Source organism: Heterodontus francisci, chromosome 17 (genome assembly GCF_036365525.1).
Source record: "Heterodontus francisci isolate sHetFra1 chromosome 17, sHetFra1.hap1, whole genome shotgun sequence".
Classification (NCBI taxonomy): Eukaryota; Metazoa; Chordata; class Chondrichthyes; order Heterodontiformes; family Heterodontidae; genus Heterodontus; species Heterodontus francisci.
Genome location: NC_090387.1, coordinates 62,419,862 through 62,440,209, shown reverse-complemented (window position 1 = coordinate 62,440,209; position 20,348 = coordinate 62,419,862). Strand labels below are relative to the sequence as shown.

At 42.5% G+C, this 20,348-nt stretch overlaps 1 protein-coding gene across 1 annotated transcript in view; it reads left to right on the top strand.

The window, feature by feature from the left end:
• Positions 1–20,348, top strand: part of LOC137378592 (dynein axonemal heavy chain 5-like) — a 334,675-nt gene that overhangs the window by 246,400 nt on the left and 67,927 nt on the right. The window contains exons 56-63 of the mRNA XM_068048894.1: positions 1,512–1,779; positions 7,219–7,342; positions 8,291–8,398; positions 9,054–9,168; positions 10,659–10,835; positions 14,503–14,703; positions 15,510–15,689; positions 17,213–17,350. Of these exons, the coding sequence (XP_067904995.1) occupies positions 1,512–1,779; positions 7,219–7,342; positions 8,291–8,398; positions 9,054–9,168; positions 10,659–10,835; positions 14,503–14,703; positions 15,510–15,689; positions 17,213–17,350 (1,311 nt within the window). The remainder of the gene's footprint in view (positions 1–1,511; positions 1,780–7,218; positions 7,343–8,290; positions 8,399–9,053; positions 9,169–10,658; positions 10,836–14,502; positions 14,704–15,509; positions 15,690–17,212; positions 17,351–20,348) is intronic.

Sequence of the window (20,348 nt, the reverse complement as noted above, 5' to 3'; positions counted from 1 at the left end):
TGAAAGCACAGCTGCCAATGGTATGGCAAAGGGTGGGGGTGTGCACAAGAGTCAGAGGATCAGAGAATGCTGGATGAGGAGAGGAGCATTTTGTATGGCTGGAGTTGGTTACAGAGATTGGGACCATCAAAGCCATGAAGGGATTTAAACATCTCTACATGACAAAACATAATGGTTACGAGAAGTAACAGGAGATAGAAACTCAATAGTAAATCTCCCTCACACCAAAAAATGATATTAAACAGAATGAGGTTTCAAATGGCTGGGATCATGTTGCGGGACGTAACAGAATCTTTAGTCCTGACATTGTGCAAGCTGCTCCAAGTTACACTAACACTGCCAATTATGCAAATGTCTTGAGTGATGTACAGCCTTGCAACAATCACACCTCTATCTGCAGAAGGTCTAAGTGCTAAAATATCACGGCACAAAACTTGAATATAAAAATACTAACTAGGTAAGGTGTAAAATTGGGACTCGAATTTTTGTACATTGCGAGCATTTTATAAATGTGGAATTTACTGAAAAATATTCCTTGGAAGCTCCTGTTTCTCAAAAATAATTGACATTTAAGAAATGAGTTTTACACATAATGCAGTAAAGAACTTTTTTATACGATAACTAATTCAGGGATCTGAAAGGGAACCTTTAATAATTCTACTCGTATGTAGTGAGAGTACATTCCACAACTTTGGAAGAGCTTAGAATTCGGAAAGAAATGTGAACAACCAAAGAGAGGGTTGTTCTTTTCACAAGTTCTGTAACTGACTTTGCAAACAATGAAGCTTTATATTCATTGTTTTACTGGCGTTATGATTATTAGCCTGGATTTCAGCTAGGGCCACCTTGCTGATGTAAGACTGAGTAAAATTCCCATCCGTCTTAGCCCGAAGCTATTGACTCCATCCCTAATTGTGAGGACATGTTCAGTTGTATGGTCCGAGTGGGTCATCAATTCCTACAAGGATGCATTAGCAGTACCTCCTCTGATCTACTGTGTAAGACAGAGTGGCCCAAAACATGAGGTTCTCTAAGGGATCGATTACCTTACCTTTCTAAAGATTTGTGGCTTTTCAAAAGGCCTCAGTGGAATTCACACCAGCTCTCAGCATGTGGACCTTACATTCCTTATGACCCAGCGAGACCAAGGAATCGTAACAATGTACTCTGCACATTGGTTCCTGGAATATACCACATGAATTCTCCTCTCTTTGAAAGTGGACTGCATGTACACTCTTACCAAATTGAGATGCAGGCTTTGAACCAACAAGTGATTTTGTTTCCATAAGGCAGATGAATGAACAGTAACCAGTAACCAATATGCATTTCTCTATTCACCTTGAATATATAAAAATAATAAAGGTGGCATAAGCTTTTTCTCCAAACACAGACCTTGCTGTAACCTCAGTATAGCCCACATCCCTGGTGAGGTTGCCATAGCCCTTAAAACTAGTGGATCTTCTGCTGAGAGCTGGCGTGGCAGGTTGTTTTTAATTTGTATCTTTTTTTAGGTTTCCAACCTGTTTACTCGAGATGAACTGGATGAAGTTAACAATGATCTCACTCTTGTAATGAAGCAGGAGTTTCCAAGGCGACCTCCAACCAATGAAAACCTGTATAATTACTTTATGCGCCGGGTCCGGCAGAACTTGCATGTAGTACTTTGTTTCTCACCAGTTGGAGAAAAGTTCCGCAATCGAGCTTTGAAATTCCCAGCACTGATTTCTGGGTGTACCATCGACTGGTTCAGCCATTGGCCAAAGGACGCTCTAATTGCAGGTAGTATCATATGTGCAGCACACAGGACATTATATAACTGAAGGTGAGATTCAAGATTAAAAACATTAGTTACCCTGGTTTCTACCATTTTGCTCATTTGAAACATTTTTAATTGCCATTTTATTACCTTTTCTTTATTCTTTTGCTGCAGCCTTAGACTCATTTTTGGATTCAGACTGATGCAAACAGCCCTCTGATACCTTGCCGAGGTGAACATTCTTCATGCATGAGCCACAGGCTAACTGATCATGGCAGAAATCCTGTTTTCACTCAATGTCTGTCAATGTACACCTTTCAGCAAGAGGTACTCGAGAGTGACCAGGATCAAGAATCTTGGCTGACTTTCCTTATCCCATCACTGAGTCCAGGGTCCTGGGGGCAATTGATGCCTTTGTCCACTGAATCATCAGGGAAACTCCTAATTTTCACCTTCAGCCAGTCGGTCATCACATTCACTTTCCCAACTAAGTGAAGTTTATTTAGCAGAGCAAGGGTTAAAGTGGTGAACTGACTTTTTTTTATCTTGGGCTGGGAAGCAGTAATCTAGCAATAAGCTTTTAACATCCTAGTGATATTCTTGTTATAGTAACATCCTGGTAAATGTACTTTATGTTTTACATATTAGGGCAACTAATTTTCATGTCTAGGAAATAAAACATTTTTGAAAATACTGCAAATTGCTGATATTTTAAAGAATGATGTTTCCCACTGCAAAAAAGTCAAATCGCTCAGCAAAATTGGATTTAAGTAACTCGATAAATGGGCAGGGCAGACTCCAATTGGACTTGTTTCTCTTAAGCACTGAAGAATTAAATTTGAAGACAGGCCAATTTTAAATTAACTTTATCAGTATATATTTGGGACATTGCTTCTTTCCTGGAGCAAAATAGAAAGAAGATTGTTTCATAGAAATTAAATGGCCAGTAAATTATGCAGTAACCTGGTGTTGAAATATAAAATTACCACATTCATTTTCAACATAATAGTCTTGACAATTTCTGCACATATTGCCCTCAACATTCATATCAGAAGCCATTATGACATTTTTAGAAAATCCAATCAATGGAGAAATGGATAATGACATTTCCAAAGGAATTTATAGCCAAAATAGAGCAGTGAGTCATAGAGCTAGGTTACAAAACATACTTTTTAGAATTAGTCTTGGGCCAGCGAGGTGATTGGAATTGAACCAATGGGTGGAATTTTATGCTTTCCCCCGCGGTGGGTTTGGAGGCGGGGAAAGCATAAAATCGGTGGGATAGTGGCAAAAGGGACCCTGCCACCATCCCGCATCTGCCGAAATTTAGTTTGGGGGGGGGGAACGGCCTTTCTGCCCCACTGCCAATTGAGCCCTTTAACTGGGTAATTAACCCCCAATTAAGGGCCTCTTCCCCAGCCACAATAACCCGTGCGGCGGGCGGCCTTGTCGCCGCATGGGAAGCACTGCATAAAAAACCATGCAGGCTGCTTCCCAGCTTGGGGGTGCGGGGGTGCAGTGTGGGGGGGGTGGTGTGGTGGACATTTGTTCAAAGGCACTTAGTGCCTGAACGAGGGACCCGGCATCTGGACGGGGGTGCCCGTTTAAGTCCGCACCCTTGCTCTTGCTGCTGACCCCCCCCTCCCCTGGGACCCCCACCCCGTGAGACCCCTCCTGCCCTCACCAACCTTAAGCCTGGTTCCAGCGCCACTCTTTGGTGTCTGGTAGGAGCAGCCACTGCATCGGCAATGGTGCTGCAGCTGTCGGCCTCTGATTGGCCAGCAGCTCTGCAAGGCCAGGACTTCTGGTGACAGGGTTTTAAATCTTATGAAAGGCCTGCCACTGTCCAGTTAAGTGCCTGATTGGCAATAAATTCAGTGGGCCTTCCAGAAAAAAGGCAACATGGGGATCTCGCTGTTGGTTTTCCCCAACATCGGGACCCTCGCTGCCAGCATAAAATTACCCCCAATGATTTTGTGTCAAGTCACAGATGAAAATCTCATCTTGGGCAAAAGAGATATATATGTGTCTGAATTTTGTACTCATCAAAGTGATGCATGTTATTGTTGGGAAAGGAACATATTTCATTTCGGACATCTACTGTCAGCACTCCCAATGCTCCACATTGCCCTAATAATTTACTTATGTTTCGACCACACTTTCTTTTTGTGTGTCTTTTTTCCATTTCAGTTGTCCTGTAATCTCTTTGAGATTGGCAAGGGTAAACTTCCTGATTGTGTGATCTTACAGAAACTGTATGACAAAAAAAGTAACAATAACAACAACTTGTATTTATATAGCAGCTTTAACAGAATAAAAAGTAACAAGGCACTTCACAGAAGCATTATAAAACAAATTTGACACTGGGCCACATAGAGATATTAGGCAGAATAAAAGCTTGGTCAAAGAGGTAGGCTTTAAGGAGTGCCTTAAGGGAGGAGAGAAAGGGAGGGGCGCAGAGATGTTTAAGAAGGGAATTCCAGAGCTGAGGGCATTAGCAGCTGAAGGCACAGTCGCCAATGGTGGAGCAATTAAAATCAGGGATGCTGAAGAGGCCAGAATTAGAGGAGAGCAGATATCTTGGAGGGTTGTGGGGCTGGAGGAGATTACAGAGATAGGAAGGGGGGGGGGTGACATGCAGGGATTTGAAAGCAAGGATGAGAATCTTAAAAAAATCAAGGTGTTTTGCTTAACTGTGAGCCAGTGGAGGTCAGCGAGCAAAGGGGTGATGGATGAATGGGATTTGGTGCAGTTAGGACACGGACGGCAACATTTTGGATGACGTAAAGTTTATGGTGGGTAGAACATGGGAGGCTGGCCTGGAATAGTCAAATATAGAACTAACAAAAGCATCGGTGAGGATTTCAGCAGCAGATGAACTGAGGCAGGTTTGGAGTCAGGCAATGCTATGGAGGTAGACGTAGGCAGTCTTAGTGATGGCGCAGATATGTGATTGGAAGCTCACCTCGGGGTCAAATGTACTACCAAGATTCTGAACAGTCTGATTTAGCCTCAGACAGTTCCCAGGGAGAGGGATGGAGTCAGTGGCTAGGAAGCAGAGTTTTTGGTGGAAACCGAAGACAATGGCTTCAGTCTTCCCAATATTTATAGAATCATAGAATGATTACAGCACAGGAAAGAGGCCATTTGGCCCATCATATCCATGCCAGCTCTCTGCAAGTGCTACTCATCTAGTCTCACTCCCTGCCTTTTCCCCGTAGTCCTGCAAATTTTTTCTCTTCAGATAATTATCCAGTTCTCTTGTGAACGGGTCGATTAAATCTGCCTCCATCATACTCTCAGTGCAGATCCTAACCACTCGCTGCGTAAAAGGTTTTCCTCATGTCACCTTTGATTCTTTTGCCGTTCACCTTAAATTGGTGTCCTCTGGTTCTCAACCCTACTACCAATGAGAACAGATTCTCTCGATCTACTCTGTCCAGACCCCTCATGATTTTGAACACCTCTATCAAAGATAGGGGAGATTATTCTCCCATCTGTCTGGGTTGCATTCAGACCCAGGACCCAAAGATGAAAGGCCAGTGAATTACCCATTGCACCACTTATTCCCTGTGTGCCATTATTTTAAAACATTTGTAAATCTGTAATTAATTGTGCTTTTTGTTGCAGTAAGGTACTGTACTCCTAATCTATTTAGGTCTATTACAGAGAAAAAGGGTTAATTTTAACAGCCAATTACCAGTGGGTTGGAGTTGTGTGGGATGTAAACATTTTTTAAAATTCAACCCGCAATTCCAACTTACTTCCAGCCAGCCCACTTTTGGGTTTAATAGAGGCACGCTGGGGGCATGGGCAACTAACGCATTTCCAGGAGGTGGATTGGCCATTTAAATATTATGTTGAGGCTGCCTGCCTCACATTTAGTTTGTATTCCTAGTGTAACCCCGGCCAGCTGAGTTTCCCATCCTCGGGAAACTGGCAAGCTAAAGGGAAATGAGGACTGTGTTACGGCCAAGGCAGGATGAATGCACTGTTAATTCAGTCCCACTTCTCCACAGGCCACAGCATATCAATAAATTTTCCCCAGAAACCGAAACAGCCATTAGATACTCTATTTGTCCCCAGAATAAAGCACACCAACCAGGTTTCTTTAATAAACAAGAAAATTATCCGTTTATTATAAAACCAAGTCTTAACCAATAATGAAGTAAATATATATGTGAACCGAAATATTAAAGCCCTGTATTTTTATATATATCCTAGCCCTCATGCACACGCACATACATCCAAAAACTGGTTAACTGGGAAAAAAGGGATTGTTTCAAAGGAATAAAAGGAATTTAAAAAAAACTTAGACTGCGATAATCTGGAAGAAAGTTCTTTGGTTTGTTGAGGTGTCCCAAAGTCGAAAAGTTGGCTGCCACTAGGAATTTTTCCAGGCGATGTTGATAAGCAGTCAGTTTGGGTAAGTGTTCAAAGAAATTCAACTGTAGAAGACTTCATATAGGTTTTCCATCAGGTGTGCAGCAACAGGTGTCAGTTCTCACACATTTTCGATGCAATAGTCCTTTTTTTAAAGATGCATGCTTTCTGCAAGCATTCAGGATGTCTTCAAAATTAGAGGAGGCAACAGTACTACTTCATACAAGCTTTTGCTTTTCCAGAGCAGGGATTCTTTAAAGAGAGGTAATAGCTTTCTAGTTTTTCTTCTGCACTTCTGGCAGGTCCATCTCAAATTCCAATTGCCTGCTTTAGTCCAAACCCACTAGCTTTTAACTTTCAAAATGAAACTACTTTTCCAAGCAAGTCTCATGCTAAGTCATAAATTCTCTCTCGTCATAACAATGGGCAGCTCTTGGGTCAAAACCCCCTGTGGTTTCCTTAAAATCACCTGGTTTCCAGTATTTGTTTACTGGTCAAAACCAAGAACCTCTCATTGACCTTGTTTTTTTTTTGAAAGCATCCATAAAGTTCAGCTTTCTCCAGGTGTTTCACTGTCCATGAAATCTTTTTTAGTTTTTAAAAATATAGATTCCAGTTTTAACAAAAAAAAAATGGACTCTTGTAATAACTGTTACGTGGAAAAGCTAAGTGCCTTTCCAGCATGGCTTGTGGACCCGGAGGAGCAGGAGAGCTTTCCCCCAGCCCCACTGAGCTTAACTTCATCTCTGTCATTGGCCCCACCCCAAAGACCAATTGATACTCCTCGGGATCAGACCCCTCCTGGGATCGGGGACTCAGCCTCCCCTCCCCCACAAGGTCCAAGATCCAAGATCACCCTACACTCCCACTAACGCAACAGAAGTCTTCCTACCTGTTCCTGGGGCTGAAGCTTCTTCCAGAGTTCTCCCTGCCTAACAAGGAGCCAAGTCTGTCAATCAGACTGGATTCCAGTGGGGTCCTGATTTTTAAAAAAGATACACACTGGGAAATCAAAACTGCACATCATCCAGGGAAACCTCAACTTCCGTGTTTTAAAAAATGTATTTGTTTTTCCTTAGTATCTGACCACTTCTTGTCCTCATTTGAGATTGATTGCACAATGAAAGTGAAACAGCAAGTGGTGGAGTGCATGGGTACCTTCCAAGATGGTGTAGCAGAAAAATGTGTGCTGTACTTCGAAAGGTGAGTCAACCAACCAACTGATAAATAGCCAATGAATTCAGAGAAATTAGTGATGGATAAATGTGAAAATCTTTTAATGTAAGGGTGCTTACATCTAAATAGCATCAGTCCAGTGGAGATTTTACATATAACATAGTCACACTTGCACTCCAACATTGTTCACCTGTAAGCATGAAAAGGGCCGCTTACTGAGTAATTCATGTGGAGGAGATACCTTAAGCCCAGTTAACATCAATTAGAGAGTCATATTTTCAAAACCTTCAGAATCTTTGGCTAAGTTCCAGTGTAGTGATCTGCCATATCATTCTTGAACAGCAAACAGTATCCCCAGTTATGCTGACTGTTTAATTTATGGCTGGCATGTGAATCTGTTTAGTTACAAGCTGAAGTATGGATTCCCAACATAGATCCTTCATATGGGAACTATCACAAAAGTAAGTTTTCCCTTAGCATGTTAGTCTTCATTTTTATTCCAGATATTTATTGAAGCCATTCCAGGGAAAACCCTTCTATTGCAGATTCTCCAGAATAGTTTAATTTTTAGCCATTATTTATGTTTTTGTCATTTATTTTTAGTTGAATTTTATTTTTCAAAGAATTGACTTGAGCATAGCCATTTTTATGGTTATATAGATTGGGAAGAGTAGAATCAATTTTATTTTGATAAATATGTTGTGTGTCTAATAGTTACGCAGAAATATGAAACATGACTTTGAGATGTAATGATCGTGCATGCAATTCTGTGTAAAGCGTAGAGTTGACCTCTGTAGCATAACAACCTGATGCAACATGATTGGCGTAAACTTGAAGATATCTGTAAGAATTAATGTTAAATGTTTTCCTCAGTAACTATGATAAACGGTAGCAAATTATGTTCCTGCAAATTTTGTCACAAATACAAAACTATTAATTGTATTTAGATAACCAGCTTTGATTTTCCGTTGACAGATACCGGCGTTCAACCCACGTTACACCCAAATCCTATCTGTCCTTCATTCAGGGCTATAAAGCTGTATACCAGGAGAAACGGTCAGAGCTGCAGACTGTGGCAGAAAGGTAGCATAAGCTGACTCATCCCGCAATATGCATTCTTTGTTCTTTTTAAAATGTATCACATGTGTTCTTGCAAAAATAGAAAAGAACTTGCATTTATCTAGCACCTTTTGCAACTTCAAGATGTCCCAAAGCGCTATACAGCCAATAAAGTACTTTTGAAGTGTAGTCACTATTGTAATGTCGGAAACACGGCAGCCAATTTGCTCACAGTAAACTCCCACCAAAAGTAAATTAATGACCAAGTAATCTGTTTGTTAATTATGTTGATTCAGGAATAAATTTTGTCTAGGATATCGTGCGAACTTCCTACTCTTCTAGTGCCTTAGGATCTTTTAAATTCACCCAAGAGGACAGCCAGGGCCTTGGTTTAATGTCTCATCCAAAAGACAGCACCTTCAACAGTGCAGCACTCCCTTAGTAGTACACAAGAGTCTCAGCCTTGATTTTTGTGCTTAGGTCTCTCGTGTGGAACTTGAGTCCACAACCAGAAATGATAGTGCTACCACTGAGCCCTGGCTGACACCTAAGAGGATGGGAGCTAGATTTAGCATTCAGAACGGCCATTTTATTCAGTTATCTTGGGCTGTTTTCTTTCTGTTAGTTAAAGGCATAAGTGGAACTGGGAATAATGTTCTTGTCTTTTTTTCTGCTAAAGAATGAAGACTGGTTTACAGAAGTTGAAGGAAGCTTCGGAATCTGTCGTGGCACTCAGCAAAGAACTGGAAATAAAAGAAAAGGAACTTAAAATAGCTAATGACAAGGCTGATATGGTAATGAAGTGTGAAACTCACTTAACAATGAAAAGAGGTTAAAATGCATCAATTTCAATTTTGTGTTTATTCAAAATCTTGTTCTTTGGAGAATTTTTAATTCATGATACATTTGAACAAAGTTATCTACGCCAACCTATATCTTATGATACTGATTTTGAATCAGTACTAATAGTGCAATTTTTGTTCATATCTAATTAAGTGACTTAAAATACTATAATCAATGTATACTGTTGCTTCTATCCCACTTTTATACCAAGGCTGTGATATTTATAGTAGTATCAGGGAAGAATGATTAACGTAGCTCTCATAAAATAAAGGGACATTCTCTTACTGTTACCCCTACCCCCCAGTTCTCCTCTTTCTGAAAGGTTTAAATATTTACTGGTATGTTAAGAATGAACACAAAGCATTGAAAATAGTTGTCTAGAGTTCTTTCACAACAAATATTGGAATAAATTTTAGAAGTTGATTTTGGTGTCCTGTGCTTCAATCAGTGGGTTGCAGTGTAAATCTACCAAAACATTTGGAATGGTTCTGACACACATGCCACAGATTGGTAGGATGCATGCCTGAGCCCGAGTCACAAATACGTTCTCTGACTTATTAACCACTCCAATTCTCTGCTGGCCGGCCTCCCATCTTCCACCCTCTGTAAACCTAAGGTCGTCCAAAACCCTGCATCTCATATACTAACTCACACCAAGCCCCATTCACCTACTACCCTGTGCTCATTGACCTCCATTGGCTTCTGGTACACCAGCACCTATGCTTTAAAATTCTCATCCTTATGTTCAAAATTTTGCATCCTTATCTCTGTAACCTCCTCCAGTGCTACAACCCTCTGCGAACTCTGAATTCCTCCAATTCTGGCCTTGTGCATCGCCAACTTTCTTCACCCCACCATTGATATCCCAGCCCAAGGCCCCAAGCTCTGCCATTTTCTCCCTAAACCTCTCCATTTCTCTCTCTTTTCCTTTAAGACCCTCTTTAAAACTTAACTCTTTGACCAAGCTTTTGGTCACCTGTGCTTATGTCTCCTTCTTTGGCTTGGTGTCAGATTTTGTCTGACTACAGTCGGTCAGGTGCCTTGAAAATATTTTGTTACTTTAAAGGTACTATATAAAGGCAAGCTATTGTTGACGGCCCTTCAGAAATGGCATGAAGAATTGGTGCAGGACAGAAGAGGTTAAAGAGAGGCTAAAATAAAGATTTTAAAAAGAGAGGAATAAAATAGCTGCCAAAAGCACCAAAATCCACAGATGTAGTCATGGAGTGCCTCCTTTACTACACATCCATGCAGCTTTGGAAGTGCCAGCACAACATGATTTAGACATATAATACTTTGGATGTGCTGTAGTGTATTCTTGTCATCGTATACATGGCACAAGTAAGATTATTGTTGCAGAAGGACAAAGTTGGAAAGATTTAGTTACAGATTCTTTAATATGAGTAATTAATAATGGCATTTATTAACTGTTGTATCATAGGTACTGAAAGAGATGACTCTGAAGGCTCAGGCTTCAGAGAAAGTGAAAATGGAAGTACAAAAGGTTAAAGACCGAGCCCAGGCGATTGTGGACAGTATATCTGCGGATAAGGCAGTGGCTGAGCAAAAACTTGAAGCCACCAGACCAGCACTGGAGGAAGCTGAGGCTGCACTCCAGGTGAGCAAGGGCTATGCATAGTGTCATATCTGTGAAAGTACTTCTGTGACAAGAATCACATACTAAATATTATAAAATTATGATAGCTCAAAAAATACTTGCAGCGAGGCATTTTACATGTTTATGTGCAATTCTGATTTGCTGTGTGCAGTCCCCAGTGTTGATACTTTCTGATATTATTTTGAAGCATGTACAATAATGCAGTATCCATTTAGATTGAGGGAACTTTTTATCCTCAGTAATGCAGTCCAGTTAATATCAAATGTCAAATATTGCAACATTGCTAGAATGGGGTTTAGTTTTATCCGTGTTACATCCGAATACATAAAAAATTATGTCTGAGCACTTAGGCAAAGCATTTTTATTGGGCTCAATATAAGCTGTGGGAGTTGCCTTGCTCATGTTCACAGGTAGTATATTTTTACCACAGTGGGTTTCGGAGATGAAATGAGTCCTGTTTAGATACAGGATAATTGGGTCACCAGCATATTAATGGGGCTAAACCCTCATTAGTTAGAAGCACCCTGGGAGCAAACATTTTGAAGGGCAGCATTAGCCTTTCTGTATCGTCCTTCTAGGAGATATTTGTACACAGGAAGTAGGAGATGATCAATGGAAACTGATGGCCACCATTGCCTTTATGGCATTACAGGAGCAGAACTTCATGAAAAATGAATGAAATTGCTGGTGAGAAGCAGCCTTGCAGTAAAGTAAAGCACTTACTCACAGGGAGGCTGAGAGATGATGATGTGAACTTATACCACATCTCTTTATAAGAGTATGACAGTTTGATGGAAAGTATTTTCATTAAGGTGAATCTGATTTTGTTTAAATTAAATGTACCTCACTAAAGGGTTGGATGCTTCCAATATTTTTTTAATTAATTTTTTTTCTGCGAATGTGCTGTGCCGCAAATAGGCAGGGCATGAGTCTGATCCACATAACGAGTTCCTGAACTTGATAAGGTTGTTGGAGAAGTCTCATGCCATCAGGTCAAACATAGTCAAGGAAACCTCCTGGTGATTGCAACCTGCTGCCCTCCCACAGCTGATTAATCAGTGCTTCTCCACTTGGAAGAAGCACTGAGGGTAGCAAGGGCACAGAATGTATTCTGGGTGGGGGACTTCAATGTCCATCACCAAAAGTGGCTCAGTAACACCACTACTGACCAAGCTGGCTGAGTCCTGAAAGATATATCTGCTAGACTGGGCCTGCGATAGGTGGTGAGAGAACCAACAAGAGGGAAAACCTAGTTGACCTCGTCCTCACAAATCTATTTGTCACAGATGCATCTGTCCATGGCAGTATTGGTATGAGTGACCATCGCACAGTTCCTGTGGAGATGATGCCCATTTTCAGGCTGAGGAAATCTTCCATTGTGTTGTGTAGCACTACCACCATGCTAAATAGGATAGACTCAGAATAGCTCTAGCAGCTCAAAACTGTGTATCCATGAGGCACTGTGACCACCATCAGCAGAAGAATTATATTCAACCACAATCCATTACCTCATGGCCCAGCATATCTCTCACCCTACCATTACCATCAAGCCAGGGGTTCAATGTGTGGAGAGCATGCCAGGAGTAGCACCAGGCATAACTAAAAATGAGTTGCCAACCTGGTGAAGCTACAACTTAGGACTATGTGCATGCCAAACAGCGGAAGCAACATGCAATAGACAGAGCAAAGCGATCCCACATCCAACAGATCAGATCAAAGCTCAGCAGTCTGCCACATCCAGTCATGAATAGGTTGACAATTCAGCAACTAACAGGAGGAGGAGCTTCCACAAACATCCCCATCCTCAATGATGGGGGAGCTCAGCACATCAGTGCAAAAGACAAGGCTGAAGCATTCACAACCATTTTCAGCCTGAAGTGCCAGGTGGATGATCCATCTAAGCCTCCTCCTGAGGTCCCCAGCAACGCAGATGCCAGTCTTTAGCCAATTCAAGTCACTCCATGTGATATCAAGAAACAGATAAAAGCACTGGATATAGCAAAGGCTATGGATCCTGATAACATCCTGGCTGTAGTACTGAAGACGTGCCCAAAATTAGTCACAACATTAGCCAAGCTGTTCAAGTACAGCTACAACACTGGCATCTACTCGAGAATGTGGAAATTTGCCCTGTATGACGTGTCCACAAAAATCAGGACCGCCAATTACTTCCCTATCAGTCTACTCTAGATCATCAGCAAAGTGATGGAAGGTGTTGTCAACAGTGCTATCAAGTGGCACTTACTCAGCAACAACCTGCTCACCGATGTTGAATTTGTGCCCCTTGAGGGCCACCTGGCTCCGGACCACATTACAGCCTTGGTCCGATCATGGAGAAAAGAGATGAACTCCAGAGGTGAGGCGAGAGTGACTGCACTTGAAATCAAGGCAGCATTTGACTGAGTGTGGCATCAAGGAGCCCTAGCAAAATTGAAGTCAATGGGAATCGGGGGAAAACTCTCCACTGGTTGGAGTCATATCTAGCACAAAGGAAGATGGTTGTGGTTGTTGGAGGCCAATCATCTCAGTCCCAGGACATCGCTGCAGGAGTTCCTCAGGGTAGTGTCCTAGGCCCAGCCATCTTCAGCTGCTTCATCAATGACCTTCCCTCCATCACAACGTCAGAAGTGGGGATGTTTGCTGATGATTGCAAATGTTCAGTACTATTCGCAACTCCTCAGATACTGAAGCAGTCCTTGCAAGCATGCAGCAGGACTTGGACCACATTAAGACTTGGGGTAATAAGTGGCAAGTAACATTCGCGCCACACAAGTGTCAGGCAATGACCATCTGCAACAATAGAGATTCTAACCATGTCCCTTTGACAATCAATGGCATTACCATCACTGCATCAACATCCTGGTAGGGTTAGTATTGACCAGAAACTGAACTGGACCAGCCATATGAATACTGTGGCTACAAGGCTGGGACTTATTCAATGAGTAACTGACTTCCTGACTCCCCAAAGCCTGTCCACTATCTATGAAACGCAAGACAGAAGTGTTATGGAATATTCTCCACTTGCAGCTCCAACAACACTCAAGAAATCAACACCATCCAGGGCAAAGCAGCCCACTTGATCAGCACCCCAGCCACCATTTTAAACATTCACTGCTTGCACCACTTGTCACAGTAGCAGCAATGTGTTCCATCTACAAGATGCACTGCAGCAACTCGCCAAGGCTCCTTTGACAGCACTTTCCAAATCTGTGACCTCTACCACCTAGAAGGACAAGGGCAGGAGACGCAGGGGACCAACATCGCCTGCAAGCTCCCCTTCAAGCCACACACCATCCTGACTTGGAACTATATTGCTGTTCCTTCACTGTTGCTGGATCAAAATCCTGGAACTCTCTTCCCAGCAGCACTATGGATGCACCTACACCACATGGACTGCAGCAGTTCATAAAGAGGCTCACCACCACCTTCTCAAGAACTATTAGAGATGGGCAATAAATGCTAGCCTTGTCAGCAACACTCACATCCCAAGAATGAATTAAAAAAACGTAAAAGCTGCTCAAGTGCCTGCTCCCTTGATCGGAAGACAGGTCGAAGCTGCAGGGAACCGTGAAATAGGTAGAGTGGTTATGCACTTCATCTTATTTTAATTTATTGATGCTGAGGTCTTACACTCAACATATTAAGCCTTTTCCTCTAAACATTGCAGACAATTAAACCAGCAGACATAACCTTAGTGCGAACACTTGGTCGCCCTCCTCATCTGATTATGAGGATCATGGACTGTGTGCTGCTGCTTTTCCAAAGGAAGCTGAACCCAGTGAAACTTGATGTAGATAGGAACTGTGTTACACCATCATGGCAGGAATCACTGAAACTTATGGCGGGAAGCCTCCTACAAGCATTACAGGTAAATGCAAATGTGCTGGGGTTTCAGTAGTGACTAATATAGTTAAATAACACATTAGATAACAGTGTGCTGGTATTGATAGTCAGGAAAATACAGTGTGTTCTGCAAGGATGCAAGGAAAATTAGAAGCTTTCATCCTGCTCAAAAACTGAAAGGTCCATTCAAAATATTATATAATCTTTTCCAGAAATTACAGGTGAAATTGTTTTTTCAATGGGTTTAATGGCTTTATTAGCAGGAAAAGCCAAAAAATCCTATTGTTCTATACATCAAGGCATCTTAAAGAATTAATAAACTCTTTTACTCCCAAGGCTTCTCTCTCCCTCCCAGTTGCACTACATTGGGCTTCTGGTCAGAGTGGAACCGGTAGCTTGCTAACCAACTGTACAGAAACCGTTATAATTGAAGATATAATTTCTGACTCAGTTTGGCCCCTTCCACTTCACCCAAAAGATAGTGCAGAGCTTGCTGCTTGTTCTAATTCTGGGCTCTTCTTGTTTCCTGTAGCCTGTTGGTTATTTGATTTAAATTCCTTTATTTATTTGTATATAAAGTGAAGCCTAGATGTTTATAATGCCATGCAATAGCAAAGAGCTCATAAGCATGGCACATGGTACTGAATGTCTGGTGTCTCAAACTATTTTTGTTTTATCTTACATTGTCCATCATTTCATTTGAACCTGGTAACAAAGATGAGGTTAGAACCTGTCCTGGACAAGAAGACCATGCTAGTCCCTGAGAACCTGTCTTTTAATTTAACATTTCTGAATTTATCTGTCATCAAAATAATTCCTTTGTTTTCATAGCAATTTCCCAAGGACAGCATCAATGACGAGACTGTAGAACTGCTCTGCCCCTATTTTGAAATGCCAGATTATAACATTGATGTTGCCAGACGGGTCTGTGGTAATGTTGCTGGTCTTTGTTCCTGGACTCAAGCCATGGCTTACTTTCATGGAATAAATAAAGAAGTGTTGCCGCTTAAGGTTTGTTATACTTTAATGCACAATAATAGGGACACTGTAGAATATGTTAAGATTTTCATTTATACCTAAAATAATGTACCATAGTTTGCACTAGCAGGGCATCTAACACCGTCTGCCATTAGCAAAGCTTGCCCTTACATGTTTAGGTTTTTAAATTTTTTGCATGGTAATGTTGCCGTGAGAGAAATGAAGCATCTGAGACCTGAAAGATTAGGAAAAGCAACTTTGTATCTCCTTAACCAATCAGATTGAAGGATTGTGAAATTAACTGCAAGGGCTGAGAGGGAGTGCAAATTAGAGTGAGTGAATTCAATGTCAAATCAGGTATAGAGAGAGAAATGGTGATTAAGAAAGATTGGGTTAAGAGAAAGAGAAAAATGAGACAGAAAGAAATAAGAAAACAAATTAAAAATTTGATGTTTTATTGAATCTCAAACAACAATTAAAACCTAAAGGAATGAGACTGCACACTTGTAATAGTTAATTTTCTGTGCCAGAGAGGTTGCCTGACAGTAATTAATACTTATCAGATCATTAAAAGGGTACTTAGAGTGAAGTGGACAAGATTTAATTGACTGTGGTGAGTTCATATCTACCATGCAATTGCAGCAACTTCATGCCATTCAATCTGCTTCAATGATGGGGCACACAGTGGGATGCCATTTCTGCAAAGCTAACTGGGGAGCATCACAACTTAGAGAGCAACTTTTGGATATCCATGTTTATCCACACATCTGCCCCTCGCCTGAAGTTGCAGGAGTATTTGCACATAAAGAGCCGCAAATGCTATTAGTTTAAGATTATTTTAATTGCAAATTCTGGCCGAATGTGATTTCTGATCATTCTAATTTGTAATAGAAACTTATGCAGATTGACAGGAAAAACTGTAATGGAACAATGGGTCATCTTTAAGGAGGAGATGTTTAAGATCCAGGCTGGGTACATTCCAACAAGGGTGAAAGGTAAGGGAACCAAAGGCAGGCCTCCTTGGATGAGGAGGGAGATATAATGAAACAAAAAAAAAGGGTGTATCATACATGCCAGGTGAATTCTTCAAGCTGGGGTTATTCTCCTTGGAGCAAAGGAGATTGAGGGGAGATTCGATAGAGGTGTACAAGATTATGACAGTTTTGGATAAGGTAGACAAAGAAAAGCTGTTCCCATTAGCTGATGGAACAAGTACTAGGAAGCACAGATTTATGGTTTTGGGCAAGAGATACAGGGGGATGCGAGGAAGAAGTTTTTTACATAGTGAGTGGTAATGACCTGGAACTCACTGCCTGTGAGGGTGGTGGAAGCAGAGACAATCAAAGATTTCAAAAGGAAATTGGATGGGCACTTGAGGAAAGTAAACTTGCAGGACATCAGGACTAGAGTGGTGTAATGGAACTGATTGGATTGCTGCACAGAGATCGGGCATAGACTCAAAAGGCTTCCTTCCTGTGCCATTATGACTCTATGTTTAATATTGTGCTATACTGTGATAGCTGTCATTTATAACTGCTTTATTCAACATCTTCAAGGCAAACCTTACCATACAGGAAAGTCGCTTGGCCATTGCCATGGAAGATCTGAAGAAGGCTCAACATGAGCTTGATGTCAAACAAGTTGAGCTTGATATTGTGCAGGCAGAATATGAGCAAGCATTGAGAGAGAAGCAGGTAAATGGGAGATTTCTAGTTATTTGACTGAGTTATATTGTGCTTTTGTCAGTATTTTGTTCTGCTATGTAAGAAAGAAAGAACTTGCATTTATAGACCACCTTTCATAACCTTAGGACATCCCCAAGGCATTTTACTTTTGAAATGTAGTCATTGTTGTAATGTAGGGAAATGCAACAGCTAACGTGCGCACAGCAAGGATCTACGAACAGCAATAAGACAATAAGATAATCTGTCTTTTAGTGATGTTGTTTGAGGGATAAGTATGTATCTGCAATCAGACCTTCCTGTAGCAGTGAGTTGGAACAGACAATCGAATTAAGTATCAGGGCGTAGAACAGGCAGTCTATCCGATACTACCCGCTTTGCGTCGCCTCCCAAGGCAAATTTCTAAACCGGAAGTCTTTTAATATATTTAGCAAAAAGGGGTAGAACCTGATGTTTCAAGTGAATTATAGGCCATTAACTAGTCATCTATACTTTTCAACTACAGAAACCAACAGAGATACATTCAAAATGCCAACTATTGCAACATGCATTTCACACAGTAAATATCAGAGCTCATTACAAGAAGCCAAATATATTGAAAGAAGTCAAAGCAACCTCAGTTATATCCTGATGGGCCAGAACTTGTTTTAATATTGATTGTTTTTATGGATTAATGTTCTGTTTTAGAATTAGGGGAAGCTAAGATTAGATTAGGTCCCTCAACTTTCACTTTACCCAACTTGTCCTCCCGCCTCTTGGATTCCTTCCTTAATTGGGTCACGTTAGCTATGAGGGATTGTTTGCATTTTTTAATTTATTTGTGTTCTCTCCATCCATGCCACGCCACACCAATGATCTGTTAGAATGGCTAGCACAAAATCTGTTACCAGATTTCTTGAGGTACTGCACTGTACTGACACTGGGGTGATCATGACAGCATCCAAAGATTATTTGTCCCTCAACTGCTACTTGGCAAATTTCCTTGATGATTCATCAGAGGCACAGTAATTTACTCTTTGTGAATGTGTATCCTACTTAGCAAAAACAAAATATGTTATTAAACCAAGCTTGCTGCCTCAGCAAAAGAAACTTTGGGCTGAATTTTATTCAGCCATCAGCAGCGGGATTGGAGGTGTGGGGGGCCGAAATATTGGCGGGGACGTGCTTGCCTAGAAACCTGACGTCGTGATGTTGGTTCCGGATTTTGTCAGCAACAGGAAAGGTCCAAGGCAACATTGCCACTCCGATGTGGTGGGACTGCAATTTGAACTGCTGAGTAGGTAATTAGTATGCATGTGCATGGACGTCAGTCCAGCATTATGAAGGGTATTGAATTTAATCAACAGCACACAGGGATCATGTGCCTTCTGATCCTGACCCGGTTAAAGGTGGCTCTACCGAGGCAAGGCCTCAATGCTGCCCTTGGAAAGCAGCCATGGGAACTGTTGGATGATTTCAGGAAGGGGAACCGAGGGGTGCAGCGGCCATTGCCCAAAAGCGCTGCTGCCCTCGAGGCAAGGGTGGGCTTCATCTCAGATGGTGGGTTCTGTCCAAGCATGGGTGCTGAGGCACATTAACCCGTGTCCGGAGGGGAGTGGCAAGGGGAAGGTTCCAAAGGCAAGGTCCTCTCTCCAGGGACAGCACACAGGAGGGTGAGCAACCCCTGGCATGGATCTCATACACCCATTCTTTCTCGACCCCCTAGCGACTTAGAGGGAGGCAGGGCCAGGCGGTGGCTGGGCAAGTTGGTAAAGATTGACGAGGGGAGCCACAACAACGAAGAAGAGCGTATCCGGGGCAGAGTGTGTACCGAACCTGCCTCAGCTACCTCCAAATGTCCGAATGGTAGTGTCAACAAAGACTGAAACTCTCCAGGGAGGCTCTCACCAACTTTCGCGCCATGCTGCAGAGTGAGCTGTGACCCATGGGCTTTGGTGGACATCCAATGCTTGTGGGCCTGAAGATCACTCTGGCACTCAACTATTATGCCTCTAGAACTCTCCAGGGGACATGTGTGGTGTGTCCCAGGCAGCAGCCAATGCTGCATCAAGGAGGTGACCAATGCCCTGTTCAAGAGGGTCAGTGATTATGTGTGGTACCGGACCAACCCTGACAGTCAGGCAGAGAAAGCCATCATATTCGGAGCCATCGCTGGATTCCCCCAGGTGCAGGATGTGATAGATTGTATGCATGTGGCCAACAAAGCTCCAACGGAACAGCCAGCTGCCTTCATCAACAGGAAGGGCTTCCATTCCATCAACATACAACTGGTCTATGATTTCAGGAAGGGGAACTGAGGGGTGCAGCGGCCATTGCCCAACAGCGCTGCAGCTCTCGAGGCAAGGGGGGGCTTCATTGTGGGTGGTGGGTTCTCTCCAAGCATGGGTGCTGAGGCACATAAACCCATGTCTGGAGGGGAGTGGCAAGGGGAAGGTTCCAAAGGCAAGGTGTTTCCTGTAGGTGTGTGCCCACTTCCCAGGAAGCAGCTACAACGTCTAGATACTTCGGCAGTCCCAGATGCCACAGCTTTTCCAGGCCCCCGCTCGCCTTCAGGGATGGATTCTCGGGGACAAGGGCCACCCATTGAAGACATGGCTACTGAACTCTCACACTGCAGCAGAGGTGAGGTACAACATTTGCCACGGGTCCACCCAAGCAACCATCGAGCAGGCCATTGGGCTACTGAAGATGAGATTCCGGTGCCTGGATCAAACAGGTGGAGCACTGCAGTATGCCCCAGTGAGGATTTTACATATCGTGGTGGTCTGCTGTGCTCTGCACAATCTAGCACTGCATACAGGGGAGGCCTTGCATTAAGAGCAAATGGTTGATTGCCACTCCTCACCCGATGAGGAGGATGTGTAGGAGGATGCCAAGCAGGCAGCGCAGGATGATGAAGGCCTTGTACCGGAGGTGAGGAGCATGGAGAGATGCACAAAGGAGGCTTGGGACAATCTCATACATATCCAGTTTCAGCCACCGTGATGCCTGTTCCAAGTAAACTCAATAA